Here is a 19,596-nt window from a genome sequence, read left to right as displayed (position 1 = left end):
ATGCCTTGATCATACAAGCCATTTGGTTCTCATCAAACCTACAATGTTTGGTCCATTGCAGATCTCTCCCAGCTCACAATAGGATATTTGACTGTTTACTTAAATGATTAATTATTCCATTTTATGCCATAACATGCTTTTTTTCCACTTGAATTTCAGTATTCTTTTATGAAAACAGAAATGAAATTCAAATAATTTGAAAGCCTGCTAAAATGCTCCATTCAAGTCATGTGATGCCTGTGACATCAGTGGATAGCTCACTGCTCTTACTGTCATAATGATAATTCACAGCGATGTCCTATTTTGGAATTTACGTTTCAGAAAATGGGTAACAATGAGTGTGTTGTACCATTCTGTACAACACATGTACAAAAACTCCTGAAAAGTTGTTTTTGAGCATACCAGAGAATGAGAAGATGTGTAAAATATGGTTGCACTGTACTGGCAGATTGCCATCATGTCGACGCAAAAGTTCACTTATGCAATTAAAAATTTATTAAGAAGTTAATCTACTTTCAAGATACACTTTTCCACTGTTACAAGGAAGGATAACATCATTCACCGAAATTAAACTCTTCGTGAAAATTGTCATTTTATCCAATTTCACATAAATTATTTGGTATCTCTGTTGTTAGAGCGGAAGAGTGTCGAGTTTTGTAAGATGATGTCCATAGATTGCTGGTTCGAATCCAATCCGAAAGATTATGTTAACCTACTTGTAAAATTCCTCGACAGTCCTCTCATATGAAAACCAAATCACAGCTACAAAATTTCACCTCACCGATCAGAAACAGGAGTATTATTGTGTTTTCTTTGTTGTCTACATGCTTTTACATTTCCAATCATTGTTCACACACGCTACATTCAAAAAGATGTTGCCTAGTTCATGTAACCAGAAATTTTTTACTTTATTGGGAACAATGTTTTTATCTTCTTACTGTCCAGCTTTGAAGTTTCATCATCTTATGTAAAGATGAAGTAAGTCTGCTTCACTCACTGACTTTAGTTTGCACTCAAAAACATCACAGCCCTTACGTTTGTGTTAACTGCATGCCATACATGCTTTATATCTCTCCATATAGAAAACTTCATCATCGTATACCTTTTGTACTGTGGGTGTATGGTAATATCTTGACTGTTAGCAATGCTTTCGAAACAAGTGAATTGTTTGTCCACAAAGCAAATGCATTTATCCTCTGTTGTCCATTTCTCAGGCTTAAATTAATGTGAAGCTACATATAATACATTGCACCATCAAAATAACTGCTACAATCAGTTCTTGCTAATGCTATTTTCATATTTCATGTAAAACTTTAAAAATATAAGACCCAACCAGTATTTGAACATGTGACCTTTCAATCCACAGTCAGATACGCTATCCGTTGTGCCACAAAGCACGTGCTGAGAGGAATACCTCTGCTGGAATGACTTTTAGACAGGAAATCAGCACTAAGATTTGCCGAGAATAAGTTTATTGTGCTTTGGATCGTAGCTCATGACTGATAAATGACAATCTAATATAATATATGGACCCATTTGCAAAAATTGTACAAGTTCTTCATATTGAGTGAGATTAATGATATTGCAGAGAGCAGGGAGGAGACTGTCTGTCCCTTCACGTATCGCCACTCTAAATGGGTGGAGCATAAACGCATCAACTTTCACATGGTTTTCACTATCAGCATTCACAAAATTCGTTTCTGTTGTTGTTTAAAAGTTGTAATTGCGTTTTCCTTCACTAAACAGGTAAACTGTTTCTAGAAAAAGTATATAAAAACCTCATAACTTTAGCTAACACTTATAACACACATATAGTTTCATCTTACTCCTAGTCTGTGACACTACTAGGGGTGTTTTCAATCGCATTACAAAATCTTGATATTTAATGATTTTTAAGCTTTAATTACATAAAAATAACATATTTTGTGAGAAGATTGCTATTAAATGTTATCCAAATAACAACAATCTGAACCATATTTTTAACACCTATTACGCTGGATCTTTGTCTGCAGTGATCTCATCTTGTACTGGATCATAGATCTTCTTTAAGACTTTTTGCTCAAAAATGATAATAAAAGTTTGAATCTTTTTTTCTGAACATCCATATTTCGCAACCGTATAGCCTAACAGGTTGGATTGGTGCTTTGTACAGCTGGAGTCTGAAATTCCTTGAGAGGCTGCGTGATTTAAAAAGCTGGCTGAGACTTAAGTATGATCTGTTTGCTGCATGGATCCTCATGTTGATTTACACCTCACATGATGCTGGTTCTGTACAACATTTAAAATTATGAACGCCTTTGTAGGATCAGGTTGAGATTACTGGAGGCTGGAGCTCGTCTCTTCAACAAGCAAGAATGTTGCTCGTATCCAAATACTTGCCCTTTGATTCTCTCACAAGGAGACGGAGCTTAATCACTGCTACCTCAACGCTGTCACTCATTTGCATCACAGGGTCTATACTGCCTGGGACAAACATGGGGATTTTTTCATCTAGAAAAAACTCAGGATTATTTTAGAATTCTGGGAATTTTTCGTTGTATTAGCTTTCAGTTAAATTTTTGCATTTTGACTGGTAAGACCCAATACTCTAACAAAGAAGTTTGCTTTAGCCTGCTGCTGCAGTAAAATGTAGAGAGAATCACCCCAAAATAAAACTTAAGATGCAAAGAAAATGGGTTATTTACAACAACAAAAAACAGTGCACACACACAAGCGCCTGCCGGCAGTAAAATGTGTCAAAGGCCTTTGAACAGCTATTCAGTACTTCATAGCAACAAACTGCTTTTGTTGAGTGTGACATCACAACTGTTTACATGTATAACAGATCACGGGAAGATATTGCGAATGATGGTTTGAGAAGTGTTACTTTCAGAGTAAATTTCCATGTATGGAAGATAAATTATGTTACGTGTGAGAATGTGTGATGAATTTCTGAAATGATGGAACATTTGACTCTAATTCAAACCTTAGCACTTTGAGGATCAGCCTCTCAGAAAAATTTTGGGCCCAGAAGACCAGCCATTTAAGACATAAATTTAAAATTTTTCTGACACATTTGTGTTTCATATCTCTTAAAGGGTTCACACACTATAAAAGACGCAGCTTCGAGGCTAGTTTTTCATATTTATTTTAGTTCTTACATAGATTACAAATCGTGCAGTTATGATAGCAAAAAGTGTAATTATTGCACCAAAAAAGGGTGAGGTGGGTGTTTAAGCTATTTACATGTAATTGACTTATACATGGAAAAGACAAATTACTCGACAGAACATGTATTCATCAAGGAACCCATGAAATGTTCAGTTCACGTCAGTGAAATTAATTTTTGTCCGAAGTATTCAGCTGCTGAAATTTAACCTGTGGACTTCAGATCCTTCCTAACCATTCCCTCAGGGGAGGGGGAGGGGTCATTTTTGATGACACAATATTATATGTGAACACTTAGTTTTTGTTGTAGCTATGCTGTATATATATTAATTCAAACTGTGTTTGCACTCCTTAACAGTGATGTTGCTTGCCTGACTATGTTCCACGTCATACACTTTGAATACTGCTGTCGGCTGGCGAGATAATGAGACATGAGCTATGATCAGCAGTCAAAAGTGCATCACACAGCACAATCTCAATTTCAGTGCACAACATTGAAATTACAGGAGGAGCATACTTGTATTAGCTTAGTAATGAAGTCACAAAACATTTCAGAAACGGGAGAGGTCAGATATTGCAGGATATGGACAACCTTCATAGCTGACATATAGTTCATAAATCTGCCCTTATAACCACTACCATCATGATCAATTAGTGGAATTCTGCTGTGTGTATTGTAGCTTAGACCTCACGAAAACTTTCTTATAACCACTACCATCATGATCAACTAGCAGAATTCTGCTGTGTGTATTGCAGCTTAGACCTCACGAAGGCTTTAACAGCCTATACGTCATTATGTGATGTTTAGGTATAACAAATCATACCAAGAATGACATGTGGTTATAAATCTTCAGTGCCACTACTTTGAAATGGCTACGAAATTACAGAATCTGATATGGCGTTTCCCAAGCACCCAGCATCGAATGTTAACAAAAGTTGATAGCAGTTCACGAGGTCTTTGATAAGTGCATTTGACATCAAAATGTCATCATCTTTGCACAGTCTTGTAAACTGTATGTTGCCCTTCCAAAGCTACTGTGCAGTATGTGGTGGAATTCATATTTATACTTCGTAATAGGAAAATATGCCTTGTATACATTACCATGCATCGAATATCTTTCCAAAATGTGTTGTTTTTGCTGGGTTTCATTTCCTACAGTTCTGAGAAGCTCTGCGCCAATGTATAAAACCCTTACCCTTCAAAGGCTTGATACGTTTTACAGCTCTGAGGAAAAGTATATTGTCATTTAACATGCAAAAAAAAAAAAAAAAAAAAAAAATGTTCTTTCACCTGGGGTATAGTGTATTTTTAACCGGGAAATCTGTTAATTTTAGTTCTTCCTTAGATATGGGCAATAGGGCCACTTCATCAGCGAGATGTGCGGTTTTTCTCACCTTCTACCTTGATCCCCTCAAAATTCTTATTGAGAACATTCCTCATTATCTTTTTGAGCACCAGGTTGAACGATATCGCTAACACACAATCTCCTTTGTCAAACCTGCGTTTATGTAAGAGCACCCCATAACTCTGTTCTCAAGTGCCACTCTGCCTTTCGAATCGGTGAGACAAACTCTAACTAGGCTGAAGAATTCATTGGGTAATCCAAACTAGCTTAGATGATTCATCATGCTTTCCCAGTGGTTGCAGTCATTTGCCTTCTTAAAATCTGTGAAAAGCATATGAAGGTCTTTGTAGCATTTCCACGTATTTTTGGTGAACTGTTGAATTATGTAGATGTTGTCCACAGTTGAGCAGTCCTTTCTGAAACCACCCCGATATTCATCAATCACTTCTGCATAAGGCTGAATTCTGTCAACTATACAGTTACACAACATCTTGTAGCAGACGTTCAGGAGAGCGAAACCTTGGTAGTTGGTGCAGTCCATTTTGTCACCTTTCTTGCGTATAAGGTAGGTGACCGTTGACTTCAAATCTTCTGGGATCTCCTGCACAGTCTAGATCCTGTTGATTAATTGGTGAATTATCTTATGGTGTTTTTTGCCTCCAGATTAAATGACTTCTGCCTGGATTGCATCTTCTGGACTTTTGTTCTTTATCATCTCCATCACATGATTCTTTATTTGCTACGCCGTAGGTGACGGATAATCTAAACCTACAATCTCAGGAGTTGAAGTTGATCTTTTGGTTCATCACAGTTGTGAAGCTCTGTGAAGGAATGTTTCCATCTCCCAGCAATATTGCACTCGTTGGTGAGAACAATCCCCTATCATAGTCAGGTAACTGTTTTCATTTGTGCAATGGAGAAGTGTGTCTATAAGGCATCTGAATAGCATTGGTTCTTCAGGCATTCTATGGATCAATCTTACTGTTCGTGAAACATTGATCTATTAATTGTTCTTCTCCTGGATGTGCAGTGGTTAAAAAACAGGACATAAGGGATTGCATTTAAAATTTACTTCTAGTGATACTGATACAATTTGCACTCAGTTTCCTGTATAATTGAAAATAAATATCACAGAATAGATTGTTAAATAAGGCTACAGGTGAGTTACTCTCCATTCTTGTCATTTGTGAGCATTTGCTCTGTCTCTATCACTGCCAGCAAAACATCTTAAGAGTTTCATGTTTTCTCTTGTTGCTACCAGTATGTAAAAAAAGGTAAATACATTATGGCACATTGAGAACTGAAGACTATTACAGTTAGTTTAGGTCTAGGGCAGACTGAAATTTTTTGTGAGAAATGAAAGTGTTACAGAGTATGGAATGTGACCATCAGAAAGAGTGCATTCCTTCTTCTTGTTGGAAAGATAAAAGTTCCTTCAGTTGGCTCCCCCATCAACCAAGTGCTTGTCTGTTGTTTGTTATCCTATTTTTAAATCAGTTATTTGCTGTAGGGATGTCAGAGCTTCCACAATTTTGACTTAAGACCGTATTTGTAGTACTCACTCATCTGTGGAGGAAGTGTAATAGTCCTGCACCAGCTCATGGCCAATTTATGTAGTTATAGGGATGCATGTTCATATAATGCTTTCTAAATCAGCCTTGGACTGGAACAATACTGCAGTCCTTCTTCTACAAATGAAGAAGTGTGTGTATATTACAAATATGGTCTTGAGTAAAAATTGGACTTGGGCACCTTAACTTTCGAGTACAGGTATGGCCTCCCATTCAATTCGCGTGTTTTTTTATTAGCAGCAGATTGTACCTTCATACTTGATTATCAGATATGCACAGGGAAGTTCACACATGAACAAGTAGCTAAACAAACCTATGTTGATACAAGGGAAAGAGTGAACCAAATGAGTGGAACTTCAAGGTTTATGGGGGCCATGGTACATGAAAGTAGGATACATAATCTGAACCTATCTCTCGGCCTCCTACTTCGAGTGAGGAGATTTAGTTAGACAGTGAATGTAGATAAGACAAAAAAAATTATTATAACACTGAAAGGAGTAATCACTTTAGTTAAAACAAATGCTGTTGCCTGGAAACATTTTTGTCAAGTAAGGGTATTACAGTGCTGGATATGATGTAAGGTAGAACAGTATTTGAAGTGGATCATATAGATGGTTTATGTACATAATTCACAAGTTATTTACCCTTTTATAGTATTTACAGAGGAGGTTGTGGTAGATAGTGACAATTAGGGGAACAGTGCAAATCATACACACAAACTATTTGCAATGATAGAAAATATAAGGATGGAACTGTATGCCATATAATTTGGTTAGCATAATTTGGTGGTTTTGAAAAGCTTGTGTGACGTCTTGATAAAACTAAACAGATTGCTTAGCAGAGGAATATGAAGATAACTCTGAGGCTTTGATTGTATTAGAACAAAAATGACTCATGTCAAAGTGAAGATTGCATATTTGTGAATATCTTTAACATGTGAAGTACAGGGTTTTTGTAATTAGTCAAAGATAATAAAATGCTGACTGTTCCACCATAGCTGCTGGATTATTGAACTGTAAGTGATGGAAAATGAACTATTGAGGGAGGCAGTAGTGTTAGTATGTGTGCTCATCAAGCCAGCCATTAGTAACTGTGAAGAATATGATATGTGAAGACTCGGTAAAGTCTGTAAATTGGTGTTAACCATATGAAGGATCATTCTCGTAGTAATAGTGCTACTCATTTGGTTTAATTTCATCATAAAAAATGATGGTAACTGCATTGATCACTAAATAATTTAAAGAATAACATCGCAGGTTTTACTATTACAGATGATTTCTTTAATATTATCATTTATTTAATACGACTATCACTGCATGAAAGTTTATTTGTTGCAGTTTATTTACAAACTGGTGTAGGATAACATTATGGTAAATGATTTAGTAAGTAAACTTCACTGTTTCAGAGAAACACCGACATCAGCCGGACCAAATTCTTTTGGTAAAACAAAACAAGGTTTCTGTGATTCAAAAAAAATATTTGAAAAGACTATGAAAAAAGCGATGGACTCAAGTACTGATGCAGCAAAAAATGCAGAGTGAAAGTATGTCAACCTTATAATTGACATACATTGAAGAAGAATCCATCTTCTGTTTGTTGCAGAAATACAAGATATTGTGTTAAAGCTCTTGGCAGCCATTCCCAAACTTTACAGTGATGAAGCGCAATTTTAGAACATATTGCATGTTGCATAGAGTATGAAATTTTCTGTTACTTGTGCATCTCGCAGCAAATTTTATCAGGTTTATGTGATGAACTGATACAAATTTGTTGTTCATCATTTGAATTTGGCTGCAGATGACGTGTCATATCATGTATTGGTATGAATGACTTATACTACAGTAGAATAATTTATAGTGTTATGTACCAGAACATACATGCCTTATATTGAAACATTAAATAATCTCCATTTACAGCATTATTGTGTGATACAAGTAGATAAGTTGTAGTTATTCGTGTTGCACATGATAGTGAATTTTCACACTATCCTTGTGTTTAGTCTGTCATGTCTGTCACTAAGTCATTGCTCCTTATGTGCATCACTGTGTGTTGTTAATCTTGTTTCCATGTATTTAAAATTGGTATTAGTTTCGTAATAGTGGCAGAGTGACAGACATCAGTCAAGAGCAAAACTTGTGTAATGATTTTAGTAATGCACAGCAAGCTGTCATTTTTGACTCTGTAATTGGTTTTTCCAGAATTGTTAAAATGCTGCTTAGAGAGGGAATTTCTTTTTAATTATGTACATTGCAGACCAAGTACCAAGTAATAAATATTGTTTTATACAACATTATCAGCATTTCACTTTTACAGAAATGGGCTGTTAAAGAAAGGTAAATTTTTCATCAGAAGTCAAAGTTTATTTCAAAATGTTGTGTTTGTGGAGGTATCTACTTTACAGAAGAAATATACATGTAGCTGCTCTTCAGTAGCAAGAAGTAATTTGGAAGTTATACTACCACTTCAAAAATACAGTTTGCTTCTATACACCAAAAACAAGTGGAAATATATGTAAAGTATCATTAGTGTAGTAACAGGCAATAAACTTTCATATGTAAAACAGTGGAGCCTTTACAGAAGTATTCCTTAAAAACAGTGGTCTTCCTGACTGGGTGGAGATAACTTCATAAATTTAAGCTTATTGTTTCTTATGTATGCCATACGTGATCATATATAACTATTTGTCTCCACTTCAAAATAACTGCATGGACAAGTGGTACATTATGTCAAGAGTTATCCCCCTCAACCATTTAACCAGCTGTTTGTTCAGCTGTATTCTGTAAGACCAATTATGAACACCCCATGTTATTTTTATTCAGTTTTTTATCAAGCGACAGAGCTAATAGTTTCGGTACAGGGCTTCAAACTAATGTGATGTCACCTCATACTGACAAAGCTGCATTTCAAAAATGAAATCGACAGGATTTGTGGAGGAAAGAACCTCTCTGGGATTTCAAAGTACACATGTCCATTGTAACAGCCTCAGTTCCACATTCAGCAACTCATAGTGCACTGATTACAGTTCCACATGGGGAAAAAAAAAAAAATTTCTACACCTAAGATTGCATAAATTAGTCTTTCTTGTTGACAGCTGTGAAATTAGTTGTCAACAATAAACTCTTCGTTATTGAAAGTCTTTTCCCAAGTAAAACAGATTGCTCCTTTTAAGTGCTTAATTTGAGGAAATTCAGATTACTGTTTCATGTAAATGTGCACATTGTCTTGATAATCGGTTACAATTTTTGTGGTAGTTTGAATTGAACAGAGTAATATTTTTCCATGAAATACTTCTTGACAGATTTACTGAAAATGCTAAAGATTCACACAGTTGCACAAAATGACCAGAAAGGATAACTCAAAGTAACCCTGATATTCAACTATTGCAGGTGAATATACCAAGCAATATGGTGTTGTGGTTAACACGATGGACTCACATTCAGGATGACAATAGTTGTAATCCCTGTCCCGCCATCCAGATTTAGGTTTTCCTGATTCCCCTAAATCACCTAAGATGAATTCCAGGATGATTCCATCAAAAAGGTTATGGCTTGTTTCCTTTCCTTAACTTCCGTAATCAGAGCTTGCGCTCCGTCGCTAATTATGTTGTTTGTGGGGGCATTAAATCTAATCTTTCATCCTTCCCTTTAAAGAGAATATTACTCAATTTTGCCCTCCCAACATTCCATGAGAGTGGCAGCAAACACTTATCTGTAAGGCTTTTTGTGTGTATGTGTGTGGGGGGGGCCCTCGTAGTACAGGCTGTAAATTAAACTTCAGTACAAGTGGATGAAATCATATTAACCAAGAACATTGCTCTATCATAGTCGCCCATGATGGAGACTCCTGGGAAGCTGAACAGTAAAGTGACAGAAGTTTTTTAAGTGTGTGTGTTTGCCGCCAAAATGGTCAAAGAAAATGTATAAAATTAGTACTTTTGTTTGTCTAAATCATTGTTTTATATTCTGTTTCATAGCATTGTTTGTTTATTTTGAGAAAGTGTAGTGAATAATTAACCTGTGTTCTATCATACGCCTCCAGCCACTGTGCTCCAGAAGTTGGTGTAATATTGTTGATGTCAAATTATAAGTTTGAGTAAGTGCATATATCACATATTCAAGAATTGCACAATGATTATTTTCCCATTTGTTTCCACAATTTTAACATTTATTTTTAAAATTACAGTTTGCTGCTGAACTGTGTAATTTCACAAGCATCACATTAATTCCTGCTGCCATTTTGTTTGTTTGCGCTATCCATGCGGTATTTATACTCTGAACATATTGTGGTTCAGGATCTTGTAAGCGTCAGTGTATATTCGATGCTGGAACAAAGGGTAATATGATAGCTGATAGAATGATCAAAGGAGTATTTGGGTTCATTAATTCAGGTTTACACTCTGCATTGGCAAGCAGTAGTGTGGAGATGTGGATGAGAAGAGAGTACTGCAGAAAGTTCAATAAGAAGATGGGGGTGGCAGATCACTGCTAAGCTGAGCCTGCTCGGACAAGAGCCTCATGCGGCCTCCTCAAGTAAGATGACTCTTGTGAAGATGAGGGGCCTCACTGAGGACATGGAATGGAGATGTGTGGTGTTACTGCACCCACTTGTCTTGTTACTGCGAGTAGCTACACGCCAAAGGGCACAACAAAACTCTTGACTTACGGTGGAATCAACTGCTTCCACCATGTCATATCTAGCAGATGCTCGTGTGAGAAAGAAGAATCACAAAATCACAAACAGTTAACCACTTGGCTGTACTGCTAAGCAAAATGCAAGAGGGAGTGACTGCAGCAGGGAGCAGCAGCTCATTGAGTTAAATAGACTCGATAAAGAGCACCAAGGACAACACCACAAACACTGTGCCACAGTGGCAAGTGATTACGGCAAGTACAGCTTCCCATGCAACAACAACGGATGCAAGCAGGAGGTTGTGGTTGACAAGTACAGCTTGTCTAGACTTGTGGCTAGTCAAGCGAGTCTGTCATGGTCATGGGACCCAGGCATGGAGTCACAGCTCAGCAGCTCTGAAGGCACCTTTATAGTCCTGGATTAAAAATTTGACAGTGATCCCATGGCTGCAAACACCACACAAAATGATACTTCAGCCAAACAATCTGTGGCGAGTAAGGAGTTGAAGCCACCGTCAATCATCTTTCAAATGAGAGATGATAACAGAAGATTCTTGCAGCAAGTACCACAGTAGCTCAAGTCAAATTTCACTGCGAAATCTGTGGGGAAAGAGCTCTTACAGATTAGCCCCTATGACTCCAAATATTACCACAGTGTGCTGATTGGAGTCGCCACATTCCAGTGGTTGTTCTACACATATGCTACAGTCAAACCAGGTGATCAAGGCTGTAATTTGCAACTTACTGTGGCAAAGCAACCTGATAACCTGCATCAAGAGCACAAGTACCTGGGGTTCAGGGTACACAGCAGACACTGACATGGAGGGACCTCTTCTTTTGGCCACTGGCATGGACAACACTATCAGTTGGGGGTTGTTTGCCATCACAGTGGTGCTGAAGACATCAGTAATGGTAGAAAACATGAAATTGCAACATGAAATGCCACAGTGCTTCAGATGTCACGTTGTTGGGCATGTGGCACACCACTGTTTGATGCCTGACATCAGCATGAAGTGTGCTGGCAATCACCCCAAGCGACCAATGCACCCTTAAACAGGAGGAAAAGCTAATGTGTGCGAACTGAGCTGCACGTGGTGAGCCACACACTGTGAGTTGTCATGGCTGCAAAATATTCAAATCAGCTTAGCTCGCCAATGTGGAATACCACACAGGGCACCTGTGAAGACAGCGGCACACTCTGACTGTTGTCCACACCCATACACACCTCCGATTGCATGGAGGACGGGCCATGTCATAGACACGGAGCTGCCACAACTGCTACTGACTGATGCAGCAGATGTGGCCACACCCCACCAAAGACCGTCTATGTACATGCTAGAAAGTACATGTTGCAGGCCGTGATCTGGACTTGTGGGATGGCCCACACACAGCATTGGTGTTATCCTCCACCCCCACTGTACAGAAGAAGACCAGGTGGGATGTCAACATTGAGAAGGCAGCAATGGTAGCAATGCTGAATCCACCAAGTCGACCATCTTGGTGCCAAACAGCAGGCAGCTGATGCTGTGACAAGTGGCGATATCAGCAGCTTGGTCGTCATGCTCTCCAGCGTGCTTGATCATATAGCGGGCATGATGGAGTGGCTGTCACAGCAGTTGACTGTTACCGTGAAGATAGCTATGGAAGCAGCCACACCCTCAGCTGCTCAGCAGGGGGCAGCTCTTCACCAGCAGCTCTGCACACGCAAGCAGCTTGATTGATCTGCCCAACGACCTCCTCCACGCCACTGTGCCAGTGGCAGATGACAACGTGTGGAAAGGACAATGAGATTACAACCATTAAGGGAGGCTACACCACTTTCACCATGCATGGGAGAACCTCTGTGTTCTAGTACCCTGTAGGAAGTAGCCACCACTGTGAAGAAATAAACTGCAAGGACTACTTGGATACATGCAGGAATCCTTGTTAATGGATGTAATGTGTGTTGATTTCAAGTACCTCAACAACAGTGTTTTGCAGTGTTCCAGTAAGTAATGCAGTTAGTCATCAGCTCTTTTTTTTTTTAAATATTTTAGGGAAAGCATGGAACATTACTATTTCTAAAAGTCATAATAAAATTTTGTATTATTGTTTAAAAATTTTTCAAAAGTAAAAATTTCGAACCAATCAAAAACTGAATAATATTTTTATTCAGCCCACTGAAAACATTGTTGACCATAGTAATTGTGTTGTGAGTTGAGGTCAGTTCTATAAAAAAGCCCGAGTTTGTTAGCTATTTACTTTTCTTGAGCTAGCTTCATGCATCAATATGCTTCTTCCTCATCAGTTGCAAAGTACATTACATTCATTGTCTTCAAAGTAAAAGCATTACAAAAAATTTGGTCTGAAGTACTGAGAGAAATCGCATTAGGAAAAACTTCTATACACCACCATCTATAAACGACATATTTTATCATTTATGGAACCTATCCAAAATGCTTTATTGTAATTATCAATATGTACTGAAATGCATCTCAGGATGAAATACCTTGTGCATATGTTGGCATCACATACAAATTACCCTGTCTTAATTATAACAAAACAGCAAAAAGGTGTCCTATACTCTTTCTTTTAATGTATTATTAAAAAGTGCATCTGGACCCTGTCGTATCATGCTGTACATTTATGATTCACTTTTGTAATAGCCCATATAGCTTTTATTCTTTCGCTTTGTGCTTTTTTCCTTTCCTCTGACCACTTGGTCCCTGATCGTTTAGGGTCTTCATTCTCTGGCTTTACTAACTATCTATTTATCTTCTCACGGTAAAGTTTCCTGTCTAGTATGTCCAATGTTCCTATCTGTGACTTTTCCAAGTCATATTTGACTTCTTCTATCCATGGAACGTTCTTCAGTTTTGCAGTGTGTGTCAAAATTTGTGAGGTAGCATTGAAAATGGGAGTCCAAGAATGTGTCCATAGAATTCAGCCTTCATTTACTGATATCTGCGGCAAGGTTGGACAGTCCTTCTGTTGCAAAATTCCCATTTTTGAGAGAACTAACTGTATCAGATTGTCACACAGAGTGAATATGTGTTACACAGAATGGGTATTATGGTAATTCCCAGTATGGATTAAGCATCATCAGAATAAACAGTGGACTACACAGCTACTAACTGTCATCAGGAACCGAAGACTTTTCTTTGTTTTGCTAACGAATCCTGCAGCAATCTACTATCTAGTCAAATTACTCATAATACATATTTCGTAATCGTGGTTTCTTATTTTGTACCACTTCATTTTGTCACGTATGTTACCATCCTTTCCCTACCTACTACCTACTTAAATTTTCCTGCGGGCTTGTTAAGTTATCAATTTGGAAGGAAACCTACAACACAAATTTTAACTACTTACAAAATACAGGGTGTCCCAAAAAGAATGACCCGATTTTAACTTGTAATAATATTGAGACAAATGTCTCTAGGTAACAGAAACAGTGCTAGTTGTAATCGACCTGGTGTAGAGTTTCAGAAAAAATCTGCTAGATGTTGCTACGAACGCTGGCCTGGACGTGTGCAGTTTCCTCAATGCCAACATGCCTCAACGTTGTATAGGGCATACAGGACCGTGAGACCAGGCTTTACGCTCTTGGCATCCTAGGTCCCCTGACTTAACACCATGTGATTTCTTCCTGTGGGGATATGTTAAACAATGTGTTTACATTCCTCTCTCACCTCGTACATTGATGAACTAAAAACAAGAATATCAGCTGCTGTAGCTTCAGTGACAGAAGACACCTTACGCTCAGTTTGGGATGAATTCGGGTATCGGCTAGATGTTGTCCGTGCAGCCAATGGAGGACATATTGAACATTTGTGATGGATTTTTATAAACTTCTGTTGTTTCTGAGTAATTTAGTGCGGAATTTGTTGGTGTTAAGCCCTTCTTCCTAATAAATAATTCTATTTAAAATTGGGTCATTCTTTTTGCACACCCTGCATAAACATTTTAAATCTTAAACAACTGTGAATCAGAACTTTGTAACCTTAAGTGCAATAATAATCATTTTTCTCAAGTCGTCCTGCAAGATATGCACTGAGGTTTGCTCAGCCCCACAGCTACAAACCACAGATTTAAAACTTAGACTACCATCTCTGGAGATTACTTGCGTTTCCTATGACATGAGACTTTTTTTTAATGCATTTAGATAGTCCATGTGTGTGCGATCACGAGGGAGTCCTCTGTCAGATATTACCCATAATTCATGATATTTTTGTCTCATTTGCAGTGAGTGCCTCATTTGTCTGAATAAAACTCTTTGTCAACTTCAGAAATGAACATGCTTGCTGCTAACTAGACAAACTTCAGATGTTATTGCTTTGGTCTTGTCTTTTCCTGGGTACTTCCTTTCATAGAATCTCAGGATGAGCAATTCCACCTTCTCTTTAGGAGTGGGCTGTAGACATTCTGTAATGATATGACATGTTGTGTTGATCGTTACATCTATTGCTTTGTTATGGTATGATTTACACCGTACAGCGCATACACATTTGATCGTAGCGTATCACAAGCCAAGTGCTGAAGTCATAACTGCTTCTAGTTGTGCTCCGCAAATTGCCCCTGTTAATTTGTGCACAATATTTTTGGCAACCATTTTAAACTTCGTTCATACAGCAAAACAATGGAAAATCCAGGATAAATTGCTATTCACCACATAGTGAGGATGTTTAGTTGCAGACAGGCACAACAAAGAGCCTGCTAAACAAGTAAACTTTCAGCCAAAAGGCTTTATTCGGTATTAGACAACATACATACACAACAGCTCATACACACGTGACCACTGTCTCTGACTGGCCTCAGTAGCCAGAGACAGTGGTCGTGTATATCAGTTGAGTTTGCCTGAATGAATCTCTGTGTGTGTGTGTGTGTGGGGGGGGGGGGGTCTATTTCAGAAGGCCTTTTTGTTGAAAATTGTGTGACTAAACATCTTCACTGTATAATGAGTAGCAGTCTATCCTTTTCTCACTATTGTGTTCATATAGTGTTGCTTGAGACAATGTACTGTCCGTCCAACATAACTCCCAAAGTATTGTGGAAATGCATAGTGTTTGTGTGTGTGTTGCCTTGCAATATGTAGAATTAACTTTGCATATGACTCTCAGTTCCTCAAGTCCCCCTGCAGGTCCTGGCGTTAGAATTGGCCCGAGGTATTCCAGCCTGTCGTACAAGACAACTACAAGCATTTTCACACATTTCAGCCTTTATGTGATGGGTCCCCTGTAGGGTTTGACCCCCATTCTTCAAAATTTTCCTGAAGAGCGAGCCAATTGGGGAAGGGCGCCTTAGAAGGTGCATCATGTCCATTGTGCATTGACATCTTTAGCCCACTTTCTCATCGTTGTATTGCAGTCCTGCACATTCTCCATCTCTTGGGCAAGGAGACCTACCTGTGTGCGTTTTCCACTATGCACTGTCGATTTCTGTGTCAATGATGACCATGGACTCTTTTGCACCTGATATCCAGCACGGTAGCTAGTCCGTTGTCTTGGGGCCACCATGTACCCTGTTGATTGTAGCCCCATGACCACACAGGGATCGCTCTGCTGATGCCTGCGCCGTTAACTCCTCACGTATGCCAAGGGGTAGATGCCCATCCCCCTGGGGCATCGGGACTCCCGGCAATGGCCATCCTGCCAGGTGGCCTATCTGCGGCTAGGTGGCGCCCGTGGGGTGGGCCCCTGGTCGGAGTGGGTGGCATCAGCACGGATGACACGTGATGAAGCGTAATCCATCATCTCTTGCTGGTGGTGAAACACCAGCAGTCTCTAAGCGATCACAAGCTCAATTCAACGCACAGAAGTACAACCTCAAATCGTTCCCCTCCCTGGCCACACCATGGGAGGAACGTCAGGCTAAGGATGGCAGCGGATCTTATTCGCCCCGGTACCTTCTTTGTTAGAGAGCTGATAGGGAATCTTTCATGACAATGAAACCTCAGTTTTTTGTTGAGCATTTAGAGGACAAGTTTGGGGAGGTGGAGGGCTGGTCCAAAATGAAATCTGGGTTAGTCTTCATCAAAACAGCATCCTCTGCCCAGTCTCGGGAATTACTCGCTTGTGACAAGCTGGAGGATGGTTCTGTAACCATCATGCCCCATAAGAGCTTAAATATGGTCCAGGGTATCGTATTTCACAGAGACCTTCTTTTGCAGGCCGACGATGAGCTGCGCGCCAATTTAGAGCGGCGAGGTGTACATTTCGTCCGGAGTGTCCACTGGGGTCCGAAGGATAATCTAGTTGACACCGGTGCCTTCATCTTGGCCTTTCAGGGTGATACATTGCTCGATAAGTCAAGGTGGTGTTCTACGGGTGTGATGTAAAGCCCTATATCCCTCCCCTGGTGCAGTGCTTTAAGTGCTGGAAGTTCGCCCATATGTCTTCCCGCTGTATTTCCAGCGTCACATTCCGAGATTGCGGATGCCGGTCACATACCAATACTCCATGTGCCCCGCCTCCCATCTGTGTCAGCTGCGGAGAGCACCATTCGCCTTGCTCGCCTGACTGCAGGATTCTCCAGAAAGAAAGGAAAATCGTGGAGTATAAGACTCTGGACAGACTGACTTACACTAAGGCTAAGAGAAAATTTGAATGCCAGTGCTACAACAGTTCTGGTGCAAGCAGCTCTGCCAACCCAGGTCACTTCTGAGAGCCAGAAGACCACACGTGCCCCCTTGATGGTGGGGGGCATTTCCCTCTCTGTTGCTCCAGCACCACCTTCTTCGGGAGCAACAACCCCCCCCCCCCTCCCCCCAAACCATTGGGGACATCCGTCCCAACTTCTAAGCTGGAGAAGTGTAAGTCTTCTTCAGCTTTTCTCGCTGGGAAGGAGTCCCTTGGATCACTCCCTTCCCAGGTTTCTTCTAGTGGGAAAGACGACAGCCGCCAGTGGCTGAAGAGCCCAAAAGCAGCTGGTCGTAGGGCTTCACACTCATCCTCAGTCCCAGAGACTGAGCCAGTGAAGTCCTCCCAACCAGGGAAACCCAAGGAGCAGCAAGAGAAATCCAAAAAGAAAACCCCCAAGAGCAAGGAAATTGCAGTGGCAGCTCTACGGCTGAAGGTGAGGTGGAGATTTTGGCGTCCGCTGAGGACCTAGATCTTGCCAGACCCTCAGACACAACGGATATAGACTGCTCAGGCAATAAATCTGTGGCAGCAGGTGACTCTTAAGCGTTAACTGCCTCATTGAATGTGCCGTGCCTTCCCAGTCTCATGATGCCACCCTCCAGCGGAATTGCGGCAGTTTTTTCCGCCGCCTGGCTGAGCTACAACAACTGTTACGCTTTACACCTGCTATCTGCATTGCCCTCCAGGAAACCTGGTTCCCAGCAATGCGGACCCCTGCTGTCCACGGCTATAAGGGATATTGCAGGAACCATACATGATGACCTGTGTGGTAGTGACCACTTCCCCATCTTCCTGTCACTGCTCCAGTGGACGCCTGCCCAGATGGGCTTTGAACAAGGGGGACTAGGGAACTTTCACCTCTGCTGTCACTGCTGAATCTCCACCACATGGTAACTTCGATGTGATGGTTGAGAAGGTGACTAGCACAATTGTTTCTGCGGCAGAAAATGTGATCCCTCGCTCTTTAGGGTACCCGTGGCATAAGGCAGTCCCTTGGTGGTCACCGGAAGTCGCTGAAACAATTAGGGAGCGTCGGCGGGCTCTACAGTAGCATAAGCGGCACCCTTCTCTTGAGCACCTCACAGCCTTTAAACGGCTTCGTGCCCATGTTCGCTACCTTATCAAACAAAGGAAGAAAAAGTGTTGGGAGAGATATGTCTCCACCATTGTGTGCCACACGTCACCTTCCCAAGTCTGGGCAAAGATCAAACGTCTTTTCGGGTACTAGACCCCAGCAGCTGTCCCTGGTGGTACCATAAATGGCGAGTTATGTACAGACGCAAACGCGATTGCTGAGCACTTTGCTCGAGCCTCTGCATCGGAGAATTACCCCCCAGCCTTTCACACACTCAAACGGCGGCTGGAAGGGAATGCCCTCTCATTTACTACACGTTGCAGTGAAATGCCCCATTTACAGAGTGGGAGCTCCTCAGTGTCCTTGCACATTGCCACAACACAGCTCTTGGGCCTGATGATTAAACATCTCTCATCTGACTACAAGTGATATCTTCTTGTCATCTTCAACTGGATCTGGTGCGATGGCATCTTTCCATTGCAATGGCGGGAGAGCACCATCATTCTGGTGCTCAAACCTGGTAAAAACCAGCTTGATGTGGATTGCTATTGGCCCATCAGCCTCACTAACATTCTTAATAAGCTGCTGAAACCTATGGTATGTCGGCCGTCGGGTTGGGTCCTGGAGTCACGTGGCTTGCTGGCTCCATGTCAGGGCGGCTTCCGCTAGGCTTGTTCTACCACTGATAATCTTGTGTCCATCTAGTCTGCCATCCAAACAGCCTTTTCCAGACGGCAACACCTGATTGCCGTCTTTTTTGACTTACGTGAAGCATACGACACGGCTTGGTGATATCATATCCTTGCCACATTGTAAGAGTGGCCACTCCAGATTTTTATCCAAAACTTCCTCTCGCACCGTACTTTACATGTCCAAGTTGCTGACTCCCATAGTTCCATCCATATCCAGGAGAATGGAGTCCCTCAGGGCTCTGTATTGTGTCTCTCTATTTTCAGTGGCCATTAATGGTGTAGCAGCAGCTGTCGGGCCCTCCGTCTCACCTTCTCTGTATGCAGACGATTTCTGCATTTCATACTGCTGCTCCAGTACTGTTGTTGCTGATCAGCACCTCCAGGGAACCATCCACAAGGCGCAGTCGTGGGCTCTAGCCCCACAGCTTCCAGTTTTCAGCTGCAAAGTCATGTGTCATGCACTTCTGTCAGCATTTTACTGTTAATTGGGAACCCGCACTTAAAGTTAATCACTATC

General features: G+C 40.6%; 1 protein-coding gene across 3 annotated transcripts in view; it reads left to right on the top strand.

The window, feature by feature from the left end:
• The window catches only part of LOC124773198 (PEST proteolytic signal-containing nuclear protein-like), a 71,673-nt gene extending 63,047 nt beyond the window's left edge, over positions 1-8,626 (top strand). For all 3 annotated transcript variants that reach the window (XM_047249380.1, XM_047249381.1, XM_047249382.1), the window contains exon 4: positions 7,470-8,626. In XM_047249380.1, the coding sequence (XP_047105336.1) occupies positions 7,470-7,605 (136 nt within the window). In that variant the 3' untranslated portion in view covers positions 7,606-8,626. The remainder of the gene's footprint in view (positions 1-7,469) is intronic.
• The last annotated feature ends 10,970 nt before the right edge of the window (positions 8,627-19,596 follow it).

This window comes from Schistocerca piceifrons, chromosome 2 (genome assembly GCF_021461385.2).
Source record: "Schistocerca piceifrons isolate TAMUIC-IGC-003096 chromosome 2, iqSchPice1.1, whole genome shotgun sequence".
Classification (NCBI taxonomy): Eukaryota; Metazoa; Arthropoda; class Insecta; order Orthoptera; family Acrididae; genus Schistocerca; species Schistocerca piceifrons.
The sequence above is the reverse complement of the archived record's forward strand: the minus strand, read 5'-3'. Positions and strand labels throughout refer to the sequence as shown.